This window comes from Microcaecilia unicolor, chromosome 1, assembly GCF_901765095.1.
Source record: "Microcaecilia unicolor chromosome 1, aMicUni1.1, whole genome shotgun sequence".
Lineage (NCBI taxonomy): Eukaryota > Metazoa > Chordata > Amphibia > Gymnophiona > Siphonopidae > Microcaecilia > Microcaecilia unicolor.
In genome coordinates, this window is record NC_044031.1 from 655,161,778 (window position 1) to 655,183,957 (window position 22,180).

The following is a 22,180-nucleotide window of genomic DNA, read 5'->3' on the forward strand; positions in this document are numbered from 1 at the left end:
GTGTGGAGCGGTTGCCAGAGAAGCAAACGGGATGCTAGGAATTACTAGGAAAGGGATGCAAAGTAAGGCCAAGTATATATCGCGAAATTAGAAAAGGTTCAAAGAAGAGTGACCAAACTGTTAAAGAGGATGGAACTGGTCCCTTTTAAGGAAAGGCTAAAGAGGTTATGGCTTGTCAGCTTGGAAAAGAAGCGGCTGAGGGGGAATATAGTTGAGGTCTGTAAAATTCTGAGTAGTGTAGAATGGGTAGAAGTGAATCGATTTTTCACTCTTTCAAAAAGTACAAAGACTAGGGGCAATCAATGAAATTACATGGAAATACTTTTAAAACAAATAGGAGGAAATATTTTTTCATTCAAAGAATAGTTATCTCTGGAGGATGTGGTAACAATGGTTAGCGTATCTGGGTTTAAAAAAGGTTTGGACAAGTTCTTCATTGAAGCTTACAAGACACACCTTCGAATACCGGGCATATAATTGTAGAATTAACGCTATAGTGTTGATTTAAATTACCCCAGAATTGACTGGATAAATGTTATATTAGGGAGTGCTAGGGAGATAAAATTCCTAGAAGTAATAAATTACTGCTTCCAGAAAAAATTGGTCCAGGAACTGACAAGAGGGGGCGCTATTTTAGATCTAGTCCTTAGTGGAATTCAGGGCATGTTACAAGAGATAAGTGTTGGGTTTGCTGGGAAACAGTGATCATAACATTAAATTTGAGCTAATTTCTGGAGTGAAGTCACAAAGTCACAAAGGAATGTTCTGTAGCAGCATTTAATTTTTGAAATGGCGACTATGATAAAATGAGGAAAATGGTTAAAAAGAAGCTAAGAGGGTTGGCTGCAAAGGTTAGGATATGGAAGCTCAGACCATATATATTCCACTTATTTACAAAGGTAAGAGCAAACAACAGCATGGTTAAAAGGTGATGTGAAAGAGTTTATTAGAGCCAAAAGAACCTCCTTCAAAGAATGGAAAACGGACCCAAATGAAGAAAATAAGAAGCAACCTGAACAGTGGCAAGCTAGATGCAAAGCATTGATAATGAAGGCTAAAAGGGAACAGTAACAATTTTTCAGGTACATTGGAAGCAGAAAGCCTGTGAGGGAATCCATGGAATCGTTAGATTTTGAAGGAGCAAAAGGGGCACTCAGGGAGGACAAGGCCATAGTGGAGAGAGAGAATGAATTATTTGCTTCGGTCTTTATTCAAGAAGATGTAAGACATCTTCTTCTACCAGAAAGCGTTTTCAAGGGGGACGATTCAGAGGAACTTAAAGAAATCTCAATGAACATGGAAAATGTACTGAGCCAAATCGACAAATGAAAGAATAGTAAATTGCCTGGACCAGATGGCTTGCACCCTAGGGTATTGAAAAAAAAACCTCAAAACATGAAATTGCTGATCTGCTCTTAGTGATCTGTAACCTGTTGTTAAAATCATCTTTAACCTGTTAAAATCAATCTGTAGTATCTGAAGATTGGAGGGTGACAAATGTAATTCTGATTTTTAAAAAGGGCTCCAGGGGTGATCCTGGAAACTACAGACCTGTAAGCCTGACATCAGTGCTGGGCAAAATAGTGGAAACTATTATAAAGAATAAAATTATGGAACACATAGAGAAACATGGTTTAGTGGGACAGAGTCAGCATGGTTCAGCCAGGGGAAGTCTTGCCTCATCAATTTGCTTCATTTCTTTGAATGCGTGAATAAACATGTTGATAAAGGTGAATCGGTTGATGTAGTGTATCTAGATTTTCAGAAAGCGTTTGACAAAGGTCTCATGAGACTCTTGAGAAAATTAGTCATAATATTGGAGGCAATGTTCTGTTGTGGATTAGGATTTGGTTATTGGACAGAAAACAGAGGGGAGGGTTAAATGATTATTTTTCTCAATGGAGGAGGGTGAATAATGAAGTGCTGCAGGGATCTGTACTGGGGCTGGTGCTAATTAACATATTTATAAATGATCTGAAATACAGAATGACAAATGAGGTGATTATATTTGCAGATGCCACAAAACTATTCAAAGTTATTAAAACACATATGTACTATGAAAAATTGAAGAAAGACCTTAGGGAACTGGAAGACTGGGCATCCAAATGGCAGATGAAATTTAATGTTGGCAAATGCAAAGTGATTCTCATTGGGAAGAATAATCCGAATCATAGTTCCCTGATGCTAGGGTCCACCTTGAGAGTCATCACCCAAGAAAAAGATGTAGGTGTCATTGTAGACAGTACACTGAATTCTAGCATGGAGTGTGCAGCGGCAGCCAAAAAATCAAACTAGATGCTAGGACTTCTTAGGAAAGGAATGGTATGTATGACCAAATATACTGTAATGCCTCTCTTATCGCTCCTTGGTGCGACCTCACCTTGAGTATTGTGTTCAGTTCTGGTTGCAGTATCTCAAAAATGATATAGCAGTATTAGAAAAGGTTCAAAGAAAAGCGACCAAAGTGTTAAAGGGGATGGAACTCCTCTTATATGAGGAAAGGCTAAAGAGGTTAGGGCTCTTTGGCTTGGAAAAGAGACGACGTGGGGGGGGGGGGGGGGAGAATATGATTGAGATCTATAAAATCCTGAGTAGTGTAGAATGGGTACAAGTGAATCGATTTTTCACTCTTTCAAAAACTGCAAAGACCAGGGGGCACTTGATGAAATTACATGGAAATACTTTTAAAACAAATAAGAGGCAACAGTTTTTCACTCAAAGAACCTCTCTATGTCTAAAAGAGGTTTGGACAGGTTCCTGGAGGAAAAGTCCATAGTCTGTTATTGAGATGGACTTGAGGGAAGCCATTGCTTGCCCCGGGATCAGTAGTATGGAATGTTGTTACTATTTACTTGTTTTGTTCAGGTACCTGTGACCTGGATTGGCCACTGCTGAGGATACTAGGCTAGATGGACCATTCGTCTGACTCAGTATGGCTATTCTTATGTTCTTATGAGATACAGTCTTTATTTCCAACACCTCCCCTGAGAGGCAATTCCATGCATCCACCACCCTTTCCATAAAGAAACATTTCAGTAGATTACTCCTGAGTCTGTTCTCTCTCACCTTCATCCTCTGCCCTCTCATTCCAGAGTTTCCTTTCAGTAAAGCTTGAAGAGGCATTTATCACTGAGGTTTTTTTTCTCCATCTTATCTCCCCTCTGTTGCCTTTCTTCCAAAGTATTCATATTGAAGTCTTAGTCTGTTACCGTATGGAGCACAGACCATTTTAGTAGCCACCTTCTGGAGTGACTCTTGTCCTGAAGAAGGTGCTATCTCTGGAATTGTAAAGGGAAAGGGGTTAGGATTTGATATACCACCTCTTTGTGTTACGATCAAAGTGGTTTACATATTATATACAGATACTTATTTTGTACCTGGGGCAATAGAAGGTTAAGTGACTTGCCTAGAATCACAGGGAGCTGCAGTGACAAACCAACCCAGTTCCACTGGTTTTCAGGCCACTGCAATAACCATTAAGCTGCTACTGCACCCTGGGGGAGGGAAGGAGGGGAGGATTTAGTTTCATCTGAAAATGCTCCAGCATTTTTGTCCAAAATGGCTGAATCTGGATTTCGGGCCAGTTTTGACACTGAAACCAGAATTTGGTCTGCCTCTAATAAAGGGCTCCTGATCTGGTCTGGGCCTTTGAATGGAAGCTAAACCCAATGTCAGAATAGTAGAGCACAGCTGTAAAGAAGTGAACATAGAAGAAAGCCTGAAATGAAAACGCATTTGTAGTCTTGGCAGAAAATTTCTGAGATCCAGGATATCTGCCTTGCAGGCATTATTAGAATGAAAATAAAAGGTTGACTTAGATTATTTGCAGTGCATGATGTCTGTAGAGACACCCTCGAGTCCTCTCCACCTCTTAAACCAATTCGGTGTGGGGGGGAATATCCTTTTTACCCTTCTCCTCCCCTCCCCAGTCTCTGTTTCAGTGGAAGCAGGCCTGAGGCTTTCTGCATGGAATAAAGTCCCTCCCATGGCTCTCTTTCTTGTTACCCAACATGATGTTGGCAATAGATCAATTCCCAGGTGTTTCACTATCTTCCATTTCCCAGTACTGCTTCCTTGGTACTTGCCATGTGGATTTCCTCCCCGCAGTGGCCTCTGGAGCTCCTGGATGTCTCTTGTGGCTTCTGTGAGATTGAGCCTGTCAGGTTTGTGAACTATGACTGCTCTGTGACTTCCAGTTAGGTTCTGCTCAGTTTAGCATTAACATTCAATCTTATTTACATGTTTCCAGAAGATTTTAAAATCTGTCTGAGCAAGATCACAATGTGAGATATTGTGAAAAAAATCAAGTTGTTAAAGCTGAAGAGAACCCCACCCCCCTGGAAACAGAATTTTGTTTTAAGAATAAAATCTCTTTCCTTAGTAGAGAGACCAGGATATAGGACCTCATAGAAAGGAGTGGCTGCATAGAGTATTTTGCTTTTAAGAGCAACACTGATGCAGTGTGGTTCTTAGTGTTTTTGTACGTAATATTGTGTGGTTTCTTTCTCATGTGGTACTTTGTGCTTTAAAAGACAACAAAACTTGTGAACAAGAGCAGAAACCCCAATGATTCCTTGATGTTGGAAATATTTAATGGATATATTGTAATATTGGGCATGAACTTACTGGGACAATAGATGAGTCCTCAGGCAGCCCAAGAGCTCATTAAAATTTTTTTTACCTGTGTTTCCCTAGGGCTTTGAAAGAGCGCAAGGACTGGGGGTTGTGGACAACAATGGCGGGTGGCCGAGGGCTGGTACAGCGGCTGGCCACATTCCTCACAGGCCTGCTGGAATGCATGGGCTTTGCTGGAGTGATTTTTGGCTGGGCCTCGCTGGTCTTCGTTCTGAAGAATGAGAAGTACTTTGACAACCTGTGTATCCAGGCAGAAAACGGCACCACAAACTCCTCTGTAGTCCCAGGTAAGACTTCCACAGCCTGAGAAGAAATCACCATATCGGAGTGAGAGACTGCTGCAGTGTGAGAGAAAATCAAAATACCAGAGTGTGGGAGGCTGCGTGGTTGCCACGGTGTGAGAGTTAATCCTAGTACTAGATTGTGGGAGGATGAGTATTAGAGACGCTGTATTCAGAATGATCCATGTTACACTTATATTTACTGAACACAAATTTGAAAGTTTGTTTCCCTGCATTAAAAAAAAAAAATGTATCCACACAAAATGTTTGAAAATTACTCCAAATCCCCTTCTTCAGGGCTGGTAGAAGCACGATTTTTGTTTCACATTGGGGAGGGAAAGTATACTTAGTGAGTTCCTTTTGAATTCACCACATACACTTTCTGGCACATGTTTTCTGAGCTCACAAAGATACTGAAGAGGACCAGTGCTGGGATTAATCCCTGAGGAAGTCCACTAATCCCTGCTCTGTTCCAAGCATTTCTGATCATAGTAACCTTCTGTCATCTCTGTCGGCCAGGATTTTTCCTCAGTAGAACCCGACGTGGTGAACTGGATTAGGAACTGGCTGACGGACAGACGCCAGAGGGTGGTGGTTAATGGAATTCGCTTGGATGAGGGAAAAGTGAGTAGTGGAGAGCCTCAGGGATCGGTGCTGGGGCCGATTCTGTTCATTATATTTGTGAGTGACATTGCTGAAGGGTTAGAAGGTAAAATTTGCCTTTTTGCGGATGATACTAAGATTTGTAACAGAGTGGACACCCAGGAGGGAGTGGAAAACATGAAAAAGGATCTGCAGAAGCTAGAAGAATGGTCAATTAAAATTCAATGCGAAGAAATGCAAAGTGATGCACTTAGGGAGTAGAAATCCACGGGAGACGTATGTGTTAGGCGGTGAGGGTCTGATATGTACAGACGGGGAGAGGGATCTTGGGGTGATAGTATCTGAGGATCTGAAGGCGACGAAACAGTGTGACAAGGTGGTGGCCGTAGCTAGAAGGTTGCTAGGCTGTATAGAGAGAGGTTGACCAGCAGAAGAAAGGACGTGTTGATGTCCCTTTATAAGTCATTGGTGAGGCCCCACCTGGAGTATTGTGTTCAGTTTTGGAAGTCGTATCTTGCTAAGGATGTAAAAACAATTGAAGCGGTGCAAAGAAAAGCTACAAAAATGGTATGGGATTTGCGTTACAAGACGTATGAGGAGAGACTTGCTGACCTGAACATGTATACCCTGGAGGAAAGGAGAAATGGGTGATATGATACAGACGTTCAAATATTTGAAAGGCATTAATCCGCAAACGAACCTTTTCCGGAGATGGGAAGGCGGTAGAACTAGAGGACATGAAATGAAATTGAATGGGGGCAGACTCAAGAAAAATGTCAGGAAGTATTTTTTCACAGAGAGAGTGGTGGATACTTGGAATTCCCTCCCGCGGGAGGTGGTGGAGATGAAAACGGTAACGGAATTAAAAAATGCATGGGATAAACATAAAGGAATCCTGTTCAGAAGGAATGGATCCTCAGAAGCTTAGCGGAGATTAGGTGGCAGAACCGGTGGTGGGAGGCGGGGCTTGTGCTGGGCATACTTCTACGGTCTGTGCCCTGAAAATGGCAGTACAAATCAAGGTCAGGTATACACATAAAGTAGCACATATGAGTTTATCTTGTTGGGCAGACTGGATGGACCATACAGTCCATCCATAGTCTGTCGTCATCTACTATGTTACTATCCAGCTCATTTTCGAAAGTGATCGCCGGCCATCTTCCGACACAAATCGGGAGATGGCCGGCGATCTCGCAACGGCGGCCAAATCGGTATAATCGAAAGCCGCTATTTTGACACCATCGCCGCTTTCCCATCGCAGAGCCGGCGAAAGTTCAAGGGGGTGTGTTGGCAGCGATGCGAAGGCGGGGCATGGGCGGGGTTACAAAATGGCCGGCTTTAGCCCATAATGGAAAAAAAAAAGGCGATGAAGAGCATTTGGCCGCTTTTACTTGGTCCCTTTTTTTTCAGGTCCAAGCTTCAAAAAGGTGCCCGAACTGACCACATGACCACCGGAAGGAAGCGGAGATGACCTCCCCGTACTCCCCCAGTGGTCACTAACCCCCTCCCACCAAAAAACCCCCCACTTTAAACACTTTTTTTCCAGCCTGTATGCCAGCTTCAAATGCCGTACCCACCTCCATGGCAGCAGAATGTGTTCTGTCCTTCGACAGCCTTTTCCTGCTCGTGATGTGGCTCTGGGATGAGTATGACACCTTTTCTGTTATTTGCACTGCAGAGTCACATCAGCAATGCATTGTGGTGGGTGTAGGTATTGGTAGGTTCTACTCCCCTGGTGCTTTCCTCATGCTTACTGGGTCAGAGTGTGCCCTGTTTTGTTTCCTGTTGTAGTCCATGCGGTAGTGGCCATTTTTGTAAGCCAGTTTTAGTTCCCTTTCCTATGTTACCCACATTAGAGAACGTAGTTCTTACCTTGAATGGTGCTGAAAGTGGGCATTGTACACCACTGTGCCAGCTCTGACCTACTGCTCATCTTAATACCAGGGGACTCTTTGCCAGTGGGGTACAACCTCTGATCTGCAGTTAACTGTGAGTAAACGTGGTTATTTCAAGAAAGGACTTTTTCAGAGAGATTAGTCTTCAGGTGTGAAATGGTGTGCCAAAGTTATACAGCAGCAATAAGTCCTAGAGGCTGTATGCAGGTCCCTGGAGCAGTTTTAGTGGGTGCAGTAGATTTGTGGGTAGTGGGGTTTGGGGGGCTCAGCTCCCAAAGTAAGGGAGCTATGCACGTGGGAGCTTTTCTGAAGTCCACCGCAGTGACCCCTAGGGAGCCCGGTTGGTGTCCTGGCATGTCAGGGGGGCCAGTGCACTAAAAATGCTGGCTCCTCCCAAGGCCAAATGTCTTGAATTTGGCCGGGGTTTGAGATGGCCGACATAACTTTCCATTATCGCCAGAAAACGAAGCTGGCCATCTCAAACCCCGGCCAAATCCAAGGCATTTTTGGCTGGCCGGAACCGTATTATCGAAACAAAAGATGGCCGGCCATCTTTTTCGAAGATACGGGTCTGGCCAGCTGTTTGCGGCACCGCCAAAATACGTCGCCGGCCATGTATTTCGCCGGCGCCATTCGATTTATTTTATAAATAAAAGTAGGCTTGAAATAAGTATGTGTTTTGCACCTTAAACTGGGTGTGCAGCTATTAATTTAGCTTCTGTATGCCACCAGTGAGTTGAATCAAGCTTACCAATATCTTTCCATTGTGCCATTATCAGTTGCAGTACTTCACATATTAGGAGATCAAAAAGCGTGTAGTGCTGTACAGAAAAAAGGGCAAATATAGTGTAAAGTTTTGCATAATTAAATTTAGAACTTTATTCCAGAAGGCCTGGGAATTAAGCCAAAAGAAAAGCATGTAGGGAAAAGGTTCCTATTTTGGCATTGCAGCTGTAACATATATTAGAAGAGAGAAGTTTTGCTTTATAGAATTTCACACGAATCCATGCTGCTTTATTTTATTTTTTTAATTTTGTGTTGAATTTTTCAAATATGCAAATATGACAAAAACAAGTGACAGTAAATCAGTAATTCCAAAAAATAAGAAAAAAGTTCAAGAACAAGCCCACATCGTCTACTCTGCTTTATGTGAAAGAGAAGACAGAGATTAGGATAAGCTTACTGAAAGAGATATTATAATTGTCTTCTCCCCAAACCATTCCTGGTCTAGTTGGTAGTACTTTAAATCATCCGTCCAGATCTTCTGTGTCCTGGTTGGACAGGTCTGAAGAGAACGACAAATGAACCAGGAGGCTAGGTGTCCTGACTAAAGCTGAGAGGCTGAAAAATATGGTTAAATGGTGGTGGTAGGGGGGCCCCTACCAGATTAGCTAAGTGTAGTTTATTCTTTAGGAATGAGTATTTCAGTTGTAGCCATTTGTGCGATTAGATGGGAATGGGTAAAATTTACTGCACAATAATTCAAAAGGGGGAAGCTCATCCTCTTCTGTAATATCTCCAATTGGACGTATCCCTTTAGTGTATCACTGGCATTTTGTCTATTCATATAGCAGGGTTATACCAAAACAGGTGTCTCCTGATGGCAGCTCATTGGTTCTCGCTTAAGAATCTAGGTGGCTTAGGGCTAAATGAGAAGCTTGAATAATGGGATAGCCCTGGAAACAGGCAGTGGGTACACATAAAATGAGCTTGCTATCAGGGACTGGGTCCCTCACTAAGATGTTCTTGAAACCCTAATATACATTGTTTTGATATGAACAATTGAAGGTAAATAGAAATCAGGAAATCCACCACCTCCCTGTTCTTTAGAATTTTTAATGGCACGCAAGGCTGTTCTAGTGGGTTTAACTTTACAGATGAATTTAATCTTCTTTATCTCTTTAATTAAAACTCTAGTAAGTAGAAGTGGTAGCATACTCAGTGTGTGGTTTGTGGTTCAAAACAACCAGTGCCACCGAAATGGAGGAACGAAAGGACCACTACGGGGGGAAAAAGTCAAGGAGAATGACGAACAGAAGGGTCAGGGTTCCAGTATAAATAAAAATGGTCACAAATTATTAACATAAAGAAAGTTACTGTGGTTCATCACTGAGATGTGACACTGGGCTGTGTTTCTGCGGTATGTGGTCTCAAACCGGTTTGCCTTTGTGTTACGTTTTAAATGAAAAACTGCTCTATAATGCCTAGTAAGGACCAGGCTCTCAGACGCGAGAGTCTGTTGCAACTGGCTTGAGGCCACACACTGGCAGACTCCTGAAGCAGGTGTCAACAGTGAAACACAGCCCCGTGTGGATTCAGTGGTGAATCACAATAAGCTTATTCTATGTTACTAATTTGTGACCAATCACTGACTATACTGTTTCATTTTCCTTAATTTGTGGTGCAATCATCATTTTGACTGTTTCTACACTGTGATAAAAGGAAGTGGGCTCTGTTATGTCGTTTGCATATCAAGTCTACAAGCAGACTTTGTGTTCATCACAATAATTTGATCAACTTTCTGATAACGTAGCACCCCTAGATACTTCAGTCCAGTGGGCATCTTCTTTATTTCGTATTGGCCAACATATGCACTGATATAATGTACATTCAGAGACATATCCTTGGCTTTGTTACAATTAATCTTAGTCAAGATATTACTGAGTATCAAACTATAAGGTCCATAAGAGGGAGAAGAAGATTTCAGGGTTTAATGTAAACAAAAGGATGTCATTTGTATAGGCAGCTAACCCTTCTTAGTAGTCCTGTTTCTCTATTCTCTGAATCAGTGGATTTTGCTTATAGCTCTGGGGCTCTAAAGCCAGGTTAAATGAGAAAGACGAAAGGGGGCATCCTTGTCTCATGCTCCTCGTTAGTAAAATGGGACTGGACAAAACATTGTTTACATATAGATGTGACTTAGCTCCTTTACATAGAAGTTCTATCATGCAAAAACCACATTATAAACTCTAAACCATCTAAGCACTCTAAAAAGATGTACCGCTTTACCTTATGGAATGTTTCTTCAACATCCATAGAGAGCACAATACGTGAGTGATCCATTAGCAGCACATTCACTCTCTCTCTCTCACACACAGTCACTCTCACATACACTCTCTCAAACATACACACTCTGAGGAAAACCTTGCTAGCGCCCGTTTCATTTGTGTCAGAAACGGGCCTTTTTTTACTAGTCTGCTAGAATTTGGGGATTTTATTTGGTTTCCAAACTAACATTACAGACATAGGTCAATATATTAATCCAACAAGCTTTTTTTACCATGCACAAACTTCATAGAGTACATAAATATTTTGATCAAGATCAATTTCGCTTCGTTGTGCAAGCATTGGTACTAGGCTTTTTGGATTACTGTAATATTATTTATCTTGGCTCTTCCAAGCAATTGTTAATAAAATTACAGACTATTCAAAACATGGCCTTACAATGTTTTTCAGTGTGAGACATAGAGTGTATGAGAGACAGTGTGTGAGAGTGAGAGAGAGAGAGACATTGACTGTGTGTGAGAGAGAGAGTGTGTGTGTGACAGAGATACCCCCCCCCCCTCTGGTGTCAGCCCCCCCCCCTCTCTCTCTGGTGTCTGAGCGTTACTGTGCAGGACGCTGAGCTCTGGCTGTGCTTCAAGGAACTGACCAATCCTATTTAATAGAATGCACCTCCAACATTCTGAAGCCGAGAAACCTCGTGTGGTTGGTCACTTCTGCTTGTGACGAACCTGGAAGTACGTGATGTCAATTCAGGAAATGGATACAGAGAGCAGGAATGCCTCGGCCATGCAGTCAGCTTCAGAATGTTGGAGGTGCGTTTTATTATATAGGATGTTGAAAACTGATAAGTAATATTTTTAATCACTACACTTGTCTCAACTTTGCTCGAAGCATTGTTAGTAAGTAAAAATGTTGTTTTATTGGCATTCAATTTTAATTTATGAATCTTCATCCAATTTTCCAATAAAATAATAACCACCTGGATTGCCATAATTTCTGATGATACAACTGAATACATTGGAATTAGAACCGTTATATCATTTGCATAGATATAACTATAACTACAAAAACATTTTTTTTAATTCAAAGCTGAGCGAATGTAGATAAATATTAAAAAGTAATGGTGAGGAGCCTTGAGGGACTTCAGCTCTTCAGAGATCCAAGTTTCCAATGTATTATAATTTGCTCCACTTTAGTTAGTTAGATTCACTATAAATGCATGCAATTCTCTTAATTTTATTAATGATTTCTTGTGTCTTTTTCTATGAAAGATTGGGGAAAAGCCTTGAGGGGACCCCACGTGGATTAGTCCACTTTTCTGAAAACCTATTTCCCATTTTAACCTTATAAGAGCACTGAAACCAATTTAGAACAGATCCTGTAATACCTATATTTTCCATAATTTGTAATAAAATAGCATGACCCACTAATCAAAGGCACTGGATAGACTGAATTGTAAAATCAGTGTCTTCAGCAGTTGTCAAATATCATCCCCAAGGGAACCTATTACAGTTTGTATGCTAAATCAAGACCTGAAGCCAGACGGTGAGGAAAGCAAAATACTGTACTTATCCAAATAGTCCGATAATTGCATAGCCACCAACCCCTCCATCAACTTGGCAAAAAATGTGATGGAAGCCGCTGGTCAATAGTAACTGAGTGGCTTCTTTACAATCCTTCACAATTGGGGTACAATTTCCCCCAACTCCTCTGGAAAAATCCCCATAGTAGACCATCATGACTACAGCCAGAAAAATAATAAAGTTCTAAATTGCAAAGTACCTGCTGTTAACACATAAGGGGGACAAGTGTCTAAAACACAAAATAAAGTTACGTATTTCTTATAAAGAGAATTAACATTAGACCAGTGGTTCCCAAACCTGGTCCTGGGGGCACCCCAGCCAGTCAGGTTTTCAGGATACACAGAATAAATATTCATGATAGAGATTTGCATGCACTGCCTTCACTGTATGCAAATCTATCTCATGAATATTCATTGTGGATATACTGAAAACCTGGCTAGGGTGTCTCCAGGACTTGGTTTGGGAACCACTGTACTAGACCATTTTAGTGGAGCAAAATATGACTCCGTACTGGTGGAGTGTAATTTCTCCGTACATCATGCAGGCCATGTTCTCTAGTATGTTTGTGACTGCTAGTTCTTGACCTATCAGAAGCCACATAAATCTGTCTCTTCTAGACCAGAGATTCTCAACCCAGTTCTCAGGACATACCCAGCCAGTCAAGTTTTAAGGATGTCCACAATGAATATGCATGAGAGATTTGCATACAATGGAGGTAGTGCATGCAAACTTATCTCATGCATATTCATTGTGGATATCCTGAAACCCTGACTGGCTGGGTGTGTTCTGAGTACTGGGTTGAGAATCTTTCTCCTAGACCTATGGATTCTTATGGAATTGGGGGCAGATTTATTGGAGTCAGTGTCTGCCTCTTATATGCTGCTGATGTAAACTGCGGCAAATCTGTCAAAGGTACAGGGGTTTGCTGGCCTGCAGTTTAGAAATAGCTGTCAACCCATGAACTCTTGTTCCTTTTGAAGGGTAGACTGGGAGGGCATCTGCCTGCTGCAGCAGTTTGTTTATAACAGTGGCAAGCATAGCTTGTGTAGCATGGAGTAGGGAGTGGAGCAATAGCAGCTGAGTCTGACGGTATAGAGGAGGCGTGGTTAAGGTTAGGTGAGAAGGAGGTGGGAGAGGAGAGACCAGAAATAGGATCCTCATGCCTGGGTCACTATTTTGGCCGCAGTCTGCCTCTGGCTGGAGTGTGGATATGGAGGAGACCATTTTAATTCTGATCACTTCAACCCTGTTTTAAGCCAGTTCCATCCTTTTTCTAGAGCTGGACACTGAAAACGCAACCTGTAAAACACGAGAAGTTCTCTTTAATGATTAGAGGCCCCATAGCTATTGCACTGCACAGGTCCCAAATTTACATCTTCTTTCTGTTTCGATTTCTTAAATTTTAAGGTCATTCAAAACTTATTCTTGGAGTGGAGGAGTGGCCTAGTGGTTAAAGCACCAGTCTTGCAGTCCAGAGGTGGCCGGTTCAAATCCCGCTGCTGCTGCTTGTGATCTTGGGCAAGTCACTTAACCCTCCATTGCCTCAGGTACAAACTTAGATTGTGAGCCCTCCTGGGACAGAGAAATATCCAGTGTACCTGAATTTAACTCACCTTGAGCTACTACTGAAAAAGGTGTGAGCAAAATCTAAATAAATATAATAAATAGTGCAGCGGACTTTGATCCTGGGCAACTGGGTTCGATTCCCACAGCAGCTCCCTGTGACTGGGCAAGTTGCTTAACCCTTCATTGCCCCAGGTACAAATAAGTACCTGTATGTACTATGTAAATCGCTTTGAATGTAGTTGCATAAACCACAGAAAGACGGTATCCCATTCTCTTTCCCTTAATTGGCTCTGAATCTCTTCATGTTCATAGTTGTTTGGAAGCTAAAATATAGTAGGGGACCTACTAATTACTTGAGAAGTATTACAGAACGAAAGTCGTATCTTAGAAAATCTACTATAATAAAAAGCACCCTCAACGTTCTGAAGCTGACTCTGTGGCTTCAGTGAAGGGTCCGACTCACCATCTCTTTCTGCCCCGCCCTCGCGTAAAAACGTGATGACGTCGAGGACGGAGCAGTGAGAGTGAAGGGGTATGCCAACGCCACGTCACACACATGGTGGACAGACACAAGACCAGTAGGCGAAGTTTATCCTGGTGAGTGCCCGTGGCTGCGTAAGCCACCCTGCCGTTGCCTGTCAGCTGGTGGACGGGAGAAGCAGCGTGTCGCTAGGTTCACAGCGATTAGCACCTCCCCCCCCCCCCAGCACCTCGGCAGTGACCTGTCTGAATTTAAAAATTCGTACGGCGGGGGCGTGGAACTGGAAGGGAGGGATGATGACTGTGGAACTGGGAGGGAGAGAGGGGGGCCCTGGAACTGGTGGGAAGGAGAGAGGGAGGAGTGGGGGGGACCCTGGAAGGGGGAGGGACCCTGGAACTGGGAGGGAGGGAGGGGACGAGCCTGGAACTCGGAGGGCGGGAGGGACGACGACCCTGGAACTCGGAGGGAGGGGGGACGACCCTGGCACACACTCTCATTCTCGCACACACACACACTCTCTCTCTCACAGACACAGTCACACCCAGTCTCACTCTCTGTCACAGACACACACACTCACACATTCACTCTCTCTCACACAGCCACTTTCACACACACTCTCTCAAACATACACACTCCGAGGAAAACCTTGCTAGCGCCCATTTCATTTCTTCGAGAAACGGGCCTTTTTTACTAGTGTATATATGAAACCCTGCACTTGGATGCAGGGTGAGGCCAGGGGAACTATAATTGAACGGGGAAGCACGAGAACAAGTAGTGTTTCTATTTGTTGGTATCTGTACAGGGTCCTTCTTAAATTCTTTTTTCAAACTGCCATCCCCTGACGACAGATTAAACCACATTCCCCCCACCCTCCCCAGGGTTACCATATGGCTCCAGAAAAAGGAGGACAGATTGAACCAGTCTGGATTTTACTTCCATTGCTTTCAGTGGAAGTGAAATCCGGACCGGCTCAATCTGTCCTCTTTTTTTTCTGAAGCCATATGGTAACCCTATGCCCCCCCCAGGTATTTTTTTTAATGCACAAATAAACTTTAAAAGAAATCCACACTGCTAAAACTTGTTTTTTTTAAATAATGCAACACGTTTCAGCTGCAACGGCAGTGGTTCTCATTTTCAGGACACACCCAGCCAGTTGGGTTTTCAGAATATTTGTAATGAGTATACATGAGAGAGATTTGCTTACCAAGGAGACAGTAGATGCAAATGTATCTCATGCATATTCATTGTAGATATCCTGAAATCTTGACTGGCCGGGTATGCCCAGAGGATTAGGTTGAGAAGCACTGGCTTACAGCTTCAAAGTACTATAGGACCTTTCAGCTTTGTTATTTGGAAAGCAGCAGAACTAGCAAGCACAGTGGAGCCCTCTCTTTGACTGCTGGATCCTAGTGGATCCTTCAGATCTGGAGAGATAGGGACTCCAAGGCTAAATCCAGGGGCAGGTGAGATTTTGCCTGTGAGCCATGGTGAACTGGGCCCCATGCCACCTCTGCCAACAGGGGAAGCTGCTGCAATTAACAGAGGATGGTGGAGTCGCAGAGTCCATTGGGGGGGGGACTGGGCAGGTTTTGCAGAAGGAGATGGGGAGACTGAACATAGATATGGTGGTGACTGTGAAGGTGACAAAGATCAATGACCTTAAGCATTTTGATTCCAAACTCTTAGATAAATGAGAATGGAAGATCATAAATGAAGTTCATGAACTTGTGGGCCATTGAGAATGTTAGTAACCGCAGTCATGAAGGAGATGGTTGTCCTGAGGAGGAGAACTGAACAATTGGGAATGTTATAAAACTAGTGGGTTGGTCAGGTTTTAGGCCACTGACAGATGCAGGTTGAATTAAGCTTGGATATTCTACGCTGGGCCATATCTAGGTTCCGGCATTTATTTATTCATTCATTCATATATTTAGCTACACTGCTGATAATGGCCAGCACGGGTTACAGCTGTACATACATAATCATGTTAACAGACTATTGAATATCTGGATCAGAGCAGTTGCCTGCAAGCTTCCTGACTATAGGACCTTTGTGATGTCAGGATTTTTGTATGTCTCGTTAACTAACTTACTGTATTCACTTTACGAGCATTATGGACATTCTCTTAAGAACCTCCAGGAATCTTCTGGATTAAACGTACATGTTTCCCTTTTCGTCTTACCTTTTAAGACTCATGCACACGTGGGAGGGGGCTGATTTTATAAGAGGGTGCCTGTGTCAAAATAACAAAAAGACATCTATTTTATGCTTATTTTATAAAAGATGAATATTTGATTCCTCTTCAAAATTATAAAATGTAAATGTTAACATTCAATAGTTAAATAATTAAAGTTCTGATGACAGCAGTGGTGTTCCTGTGGGGGTGGGGGCGGTCCGCCCCGGGTGCACGCCGCCGGGGGGGGGGGGGGGGGGGGGTGTCGCGCGCGCGCGCCTGCCCTCCGTTGTTCCATGCTTCTTCTGTGCCCCGGAACAGGTTACTTCCTGTTCCAGGGCAGAGAAGAAGCATTGAACAACGGAGAACAGTCGCACCCAGCGGGGGGGGGGGGGGGGGTTCCTTCGCAGAGGTGTCCTTTTGCCGGGGGGGGGGGGGCGCTGCACCCGGGGGGCAGGGCGAATCAGCGATCCGCCCCGGGTGCCAGTCCCCCTAGGAACGCCACTGGATGACAGATTGGACCAATGACAGTTGCAGTGCATGAATTTCCATGAAAGCATGATAGCTCATGAATGACACCTCTGAAGGACCGATATATACATCTTGTAAATATATATATATATTTTTTTGTTACATTTGTACCCCGCGCTTTTTCCCACTCATGGCAGGCTCAATGCGACTTACATGGGGCAATGGAGGGTTAAGTGACTTGCCCAGAGTCACAAGGAGCTGCCTGTGCCTGAAGTGGGAATCGAACTCAGTTCCTCAATTCCCCAGGACCAAAGTCCACCACCCTAACCACTAGGCCACTCCTCCTGCCTAGAGTGTGGTGAATTATGTACTATTTTATAAAATGTTCATATCAAAAATAGCCCAGAAGACAAACGATTCAGTATTAATAAACATTTACTGGACCTTCGTAGAAAGGAGATTACTTCATAATGGAGAACCCGTCTAAAGAAATCCTTTATTTATAATTCTAGAAAAAGGATTGATGATTGTGTTTTGAATGTGAAGAATCCTCCATTGTGAGGTAATCTCCTTTCTGTGAAGGTCAGTAAATGTTTATTGATATTGAGTTGCTTGTGTTCTGTGCTGTTTTTGATATCAACCTTTTATGAGCTGGCTTCCAGATGTAATTTTATAAGGGACTGGTTTTTTCCAGCATTGATTGGATTATTTTATGAAGGCAGCATCGGCTCCTATGCGCCTTTATAAAATAAACATTCGGAAGCAGCCCCAGAGTGTGTAAATCTCACTTACACATTCACACCTGCTCTGAAGGAGGCTTAAATCTGTGCATGTATTCTGAGGGTGATTTATAACAGAGCACCTAGGCCAAGATGCCAAATAGGTGCTTATATAGGCACTGTTTTATAAAAAAAAACATGAGTGCCAGAGTGCCTTGTTAAAATACTAACATAAATGGCAGAAATTGTTCCTTGAATACAGGTGTGGACATTTACACTTGCTCAAAAGCAGGGGTTCTCAACCCAGTCCTGGGGGACACACCTAGCCAGTCAGGCTTTTAGGATACCCACAAGGAGGTAAATTTGCATATATTAGAGGTGGTGCATGCAAATTGAGCTCATGCATATTCATTGTGGGTATCCTGAAAATCTGACTGGCTAGGTGTGTCCCCATGACTGGGTTGAGAACCCCTGCTCTAGACTTGTTTGCATGTTCAACTTTAGATCAGTGTATTTTTAGAGTCGGTGCACATACCTGTGAACTCTGTCCATGCTTCAGTCAGCCTGCACATCTGACAGCACCTACCATACAAGTGCAAACATTCATGGCATCACATGTACTTTTATATCTGGCATTACCTTATGAGAGTCTTATTTCTTCTATATGTTGCCATATATGCGTGAAAATGACTTCAATGTGATTATAAGAGTGAAGAACGAAAGGTTTTAGAGGAAGGTTTTTTTTCCATTAGTTAAGAGTATTAAGTACTATGAGAGTTAAAGCACAGGACATAAGTTCTGAAGCAGGACTTTTGGGCACTACCATTTTGGTGCCACCATTCGGGCACCACAGTTAGGATGCTGGACTTATTACCACCGGACTTTTGGCTGCTGGACTTTTCAGTGCATGGCATGGTAAATAATTCCTCCTTCTACTTCTCCCCACTGACTTCTGGTACTCAGCGGCGGACACTGCTCACTGCTTCAGGCAGGGGTCCATGGAGCAGAAGGGAGATGTGGGCTGCCCCAGGCAGTGCCTGTGAAGGAGGACAACACACGTTTCTGAAGAACCGTCCTCCTTCACCAGCACTGTCTGGGTCAGCACACATCTCCTTTCTGCTACAAGGACCCCTGGCCAAAGGAGCAAACAGCTTTGGGCTGTGCTTTCTGCCAATCAATACCAGAGGTCAGTGTGGGGGAGAAGTAGAAGGGAATGTTTGACACGATTTGGGCATCCAAATGTTTGGCATTCAGACACCAGTGTCTAAAAGTCACAGGTGCCCAAACGGTGGTGTGAGAACGACAGCATCCAAAGCTCACATAACCCCATATGCATCACCATACTGGGACAGACCAAAGGTCCATCATGCCCCGTATCCTGTTTCCAACAATGGCCAATCCAGGTCACAAGTATGTGGCAAGATCCCAAAACAAAACAGATTTTATGGTGCTTATTCCAGGAGTAAGCAGTGAATTTTTTCAAGGCCATCTTAATGGTTTATGGAATTTTCTTTTAGGAAATTATCCAAACCCTAAACCCTGCTAACTTGCTTTTAACTCTGGCAATGAATTCCAGAGTTTAATTGCATATTGAGTGAAGAAATATTGTCTCCGATTTGCTTTAAATTTACTACTTAGTAGTTTCATTGCAAACCCCCTAGTCCTAGAACATGAAAACATAAGAATAGCAATACTGAGTCAGACCGATGGTTCATCTAGCCCAGTATCCTGTTTTCAACAGTGGCCAGTTCAGGTTATAAGTACCTGATGGAGTCTATCAATCCCAGGGCATGCAGTGGCTTCCCCATGTCTGTCTCAATAGCAGACTATGGACTTTTCCTCCAGGAACGTGTCCAAACCTTTTTTTAAAACCCAGATACACTAACTGCTATTACATCCTTTGCCAAAGAGTTCAGAGCTTAACTGTTCGTTGAGTGAAAACATTTTTCCTCCTATTTATTTTAAAAGTTTTTCCATGTAACTTCCTTGAGTGTCCCCTAGTCTTTGTACCTTGGAACGAGTAAAAAATCAATTAACTTCTACTTGTTCTACACCACTCAAGATTTTGTAGACCTCAATCATATCTCCCCTCATCCGTCTCATTTCATAGCTGAAGAGCCCTAACTTCTCCAGCCTTTCCTTATATGAGAGGATTTCCATCCCTTTATCATTTTTGTTGCTCTTCTTTGAACCTTTTCTAATTCCGCTATATGTCTTTTGAGATACGGCTACTAGAACTGAACGCAATACTCAAGGGGATGTCGCACCATGGAGCGATACAGAGGCATTATAGTATTTTCAGTCTTATTCACCATCCCTTTCCTAGTAATTTCTAGCATCCTGTTTGCTTTAATGGCCGCCGTCGCACAATGCGCAGAAGATTTCGGCGAATTATCTACAAGGACACTTAGATCTCTTTCTTGGGTGCTGACCCCTAAGGTGGACCCTAGCATTAGGTAACTATGATTTGGATTATTCTTTCCAATGTGCATCACTTTGCACTTGTCTACATCTTTGAGCAGGGACTGTCCTTCTATGTTTAAATTGTACAGCGCTGCGTAACCCTAGTAGCGCTAGAAATGTTAGTAGTTAGTACATTAAATTTCATCTGCCATTCGGATGCCCAAACTTCCAATTTCCTAAGGTCTTCCAGCAATTTTTCACAGTCCTCATGTGTTATAACAACCTTGAATAGTTTTGTGTCATCTGCAGATTTAATCACCTCACTCGTCATTCTGATTTCCAGATCATTTATAAATATGTTAATTTTTTGACTAATTCGAATTATAGATTTTTCAAATTCCCTGCTTTTTATACTCTTCCTAAGATTCACAAAAGTATGATTTGTCCTTCAGGCTGACCAATTGTTTCCGCAATGGATTCCTTGCGCACTGCCAAATAATATTGATAATTTTTTGCAACCTTGCTTGAAGAATGTTAAATCTTATGTGCGGGATAGTTCTCATTTTCTATATCTATTGGATTCCTTCACAGAGGCATTTCAGATTCCTATTTTGATAGTAACGTTAGATGTTCAGTCTTTATGTACTTGCATTCCACAATTAGAGGCATTGTTAGTAGCTGAGTCTACATTAGAACAAATGGAGTGTCCCCATTTGGTGCCAGTAGATTTTATCCTGGCTTTTAACAGAAGTGGCTCTTTCACAGAATTACTTTACTTGTAATCACCATTTTTATATCCAGAAATCTTGGATCTCTATGGGGGCTGCTTTTTTGCCTGCCATTGCAAATTTGTTTATGGCTTGGTTTCAGACTAAATGGGTTTATAACTCCTGTTGGTATAAATATTTATTTATTTATTTGTAGCATTTGTATCCCACATTTTGCCACCTATTTGCAGGCTCAATGTGGCTTACATTTTCCACAATGGTGATCACCAGTTCCGGAAGAGAAATACATATTTAAGGTGAAGGAGACAGAGAGGATTAGGTATACAGTTACAGAAAGTGCATTTTCATAATCAGAAATAAAGATGTTGGATTAACTTCAATTGTGAATAGATTAACTTGGACAATCAGAAATATTAAACTTTGATCTTATTGATTAGTATGGACAATCGGGAAGTACAGAATTATGTTTATTGAAGATTCGGTGTAAAATGTTTGATTAACTGATATTTAGAATGGATTATTGTAGTATGCTTTGTTGAAAAGGTTGGTTTTCAATTTACAGAAATTATTTATGTCGTGTTGTTTTTATTGATTTAGGTAGTTCGTTCCATATTTGCGTACCTATATAGGAGAAACTGGATGCATATGTTAATTTATATTTCACTCCTCTGCAGTTGGGGTAGTGAAGGTTCAGGAACGTGAATATGAACTTAGCGGCTAATTGTGTTCCACTTGCATTTATATCCAAACCAACGTTAAGTAGAAATAAATATATACAACAGAACTGGCACTTTTAGACTGACTCTAGACTTCTGCATGAAGGTAGTGCTTCCGTCATTATTCAATACCTGTCTTTTAAATAGTAGTGATAAAAAAATATCAAGTGCATTTTTATAATATACCACTGCATTTCACAAAACAAAAGGAGCATGTTCCCACATACCATCTTTCTCTCTTGATCTAGGCACAAGAAAAATAAAGATTTTAAATGCCACCAGGTTTCAACCTAATTAAGGTTAAAAAAAAACTTTTGTAGTTAAAAATAGAAACTCTGAATGTTGAACACCTGATTCTCATAACATTACTACTACTACTATTTAGCATTTTTATAGCGCTACAAGACGTACGCAGCGCTGCACAAACATAGAAGAAAGACAGTCCCTGCTCAAAGAGCTTACAATCTAATAGCCAAAAATAAAGTAATCAAATCAATTAATGTGTACAGGAAGGAGGAGAGGAGGGTAGGTGGAGGCGAGTGGTTACGAGTCAAAAGCAATGTTAAAGAGGTGGGCTTTCAGTCTAGATTTAAAGATGGCCAAGGATGGGGCAAGACGTAGGGGCTCAGGAAGTTTATTCCAGGCGTAGAGTGCAGCGAGACAGAAGGCGCAAAGTCTGGAGTTGGCAGTAGTGGCGAAGGGAACAGATAAGAAGGATTTATCCATGGAGCGGAGTGCACGGGAAGGGATGTAGGGAAAGACGAGTGTGGAGAGATACTGGGGACCAGCAGAGTGAATACATTTATAGGTTAGTAGAAGAAGTTTGAACAGGATGCGAAAACGGATAGGGAGCCAGTGAAGCGACTTGAGGAGAGGGGTAGTATGAGTAAAGCGACCCTGGCGGAAGACGAGACGGGCAG

General features: G+C 42.4%; 1 protein-coding gene across 1 annotated transcript in view; it reads left to right on the forward strand.

Moving 5' to 3' along the window:
• The window catches only part of SLC43A3 (solute carrier family 43 member 3), a 247,485-nt gene that overhangs the window by 42,054 nt on the left and 183,251 nt on the right, over positions 1-22,180 (forward strand). Inside the window, exon 3 of the mRNA XM_030186408.1 lies at positions 4,696-4,922. Within this exon, the coding sequence (XP_030042268.1) occupies positions 4,736-4,922 (187 nt within the window). The 5' untranslated portion in view covers positions 4,696-4,735. The remainder of the gene's footprint in view (positions 1-4,695; positions 4,923-22,180) is intronic.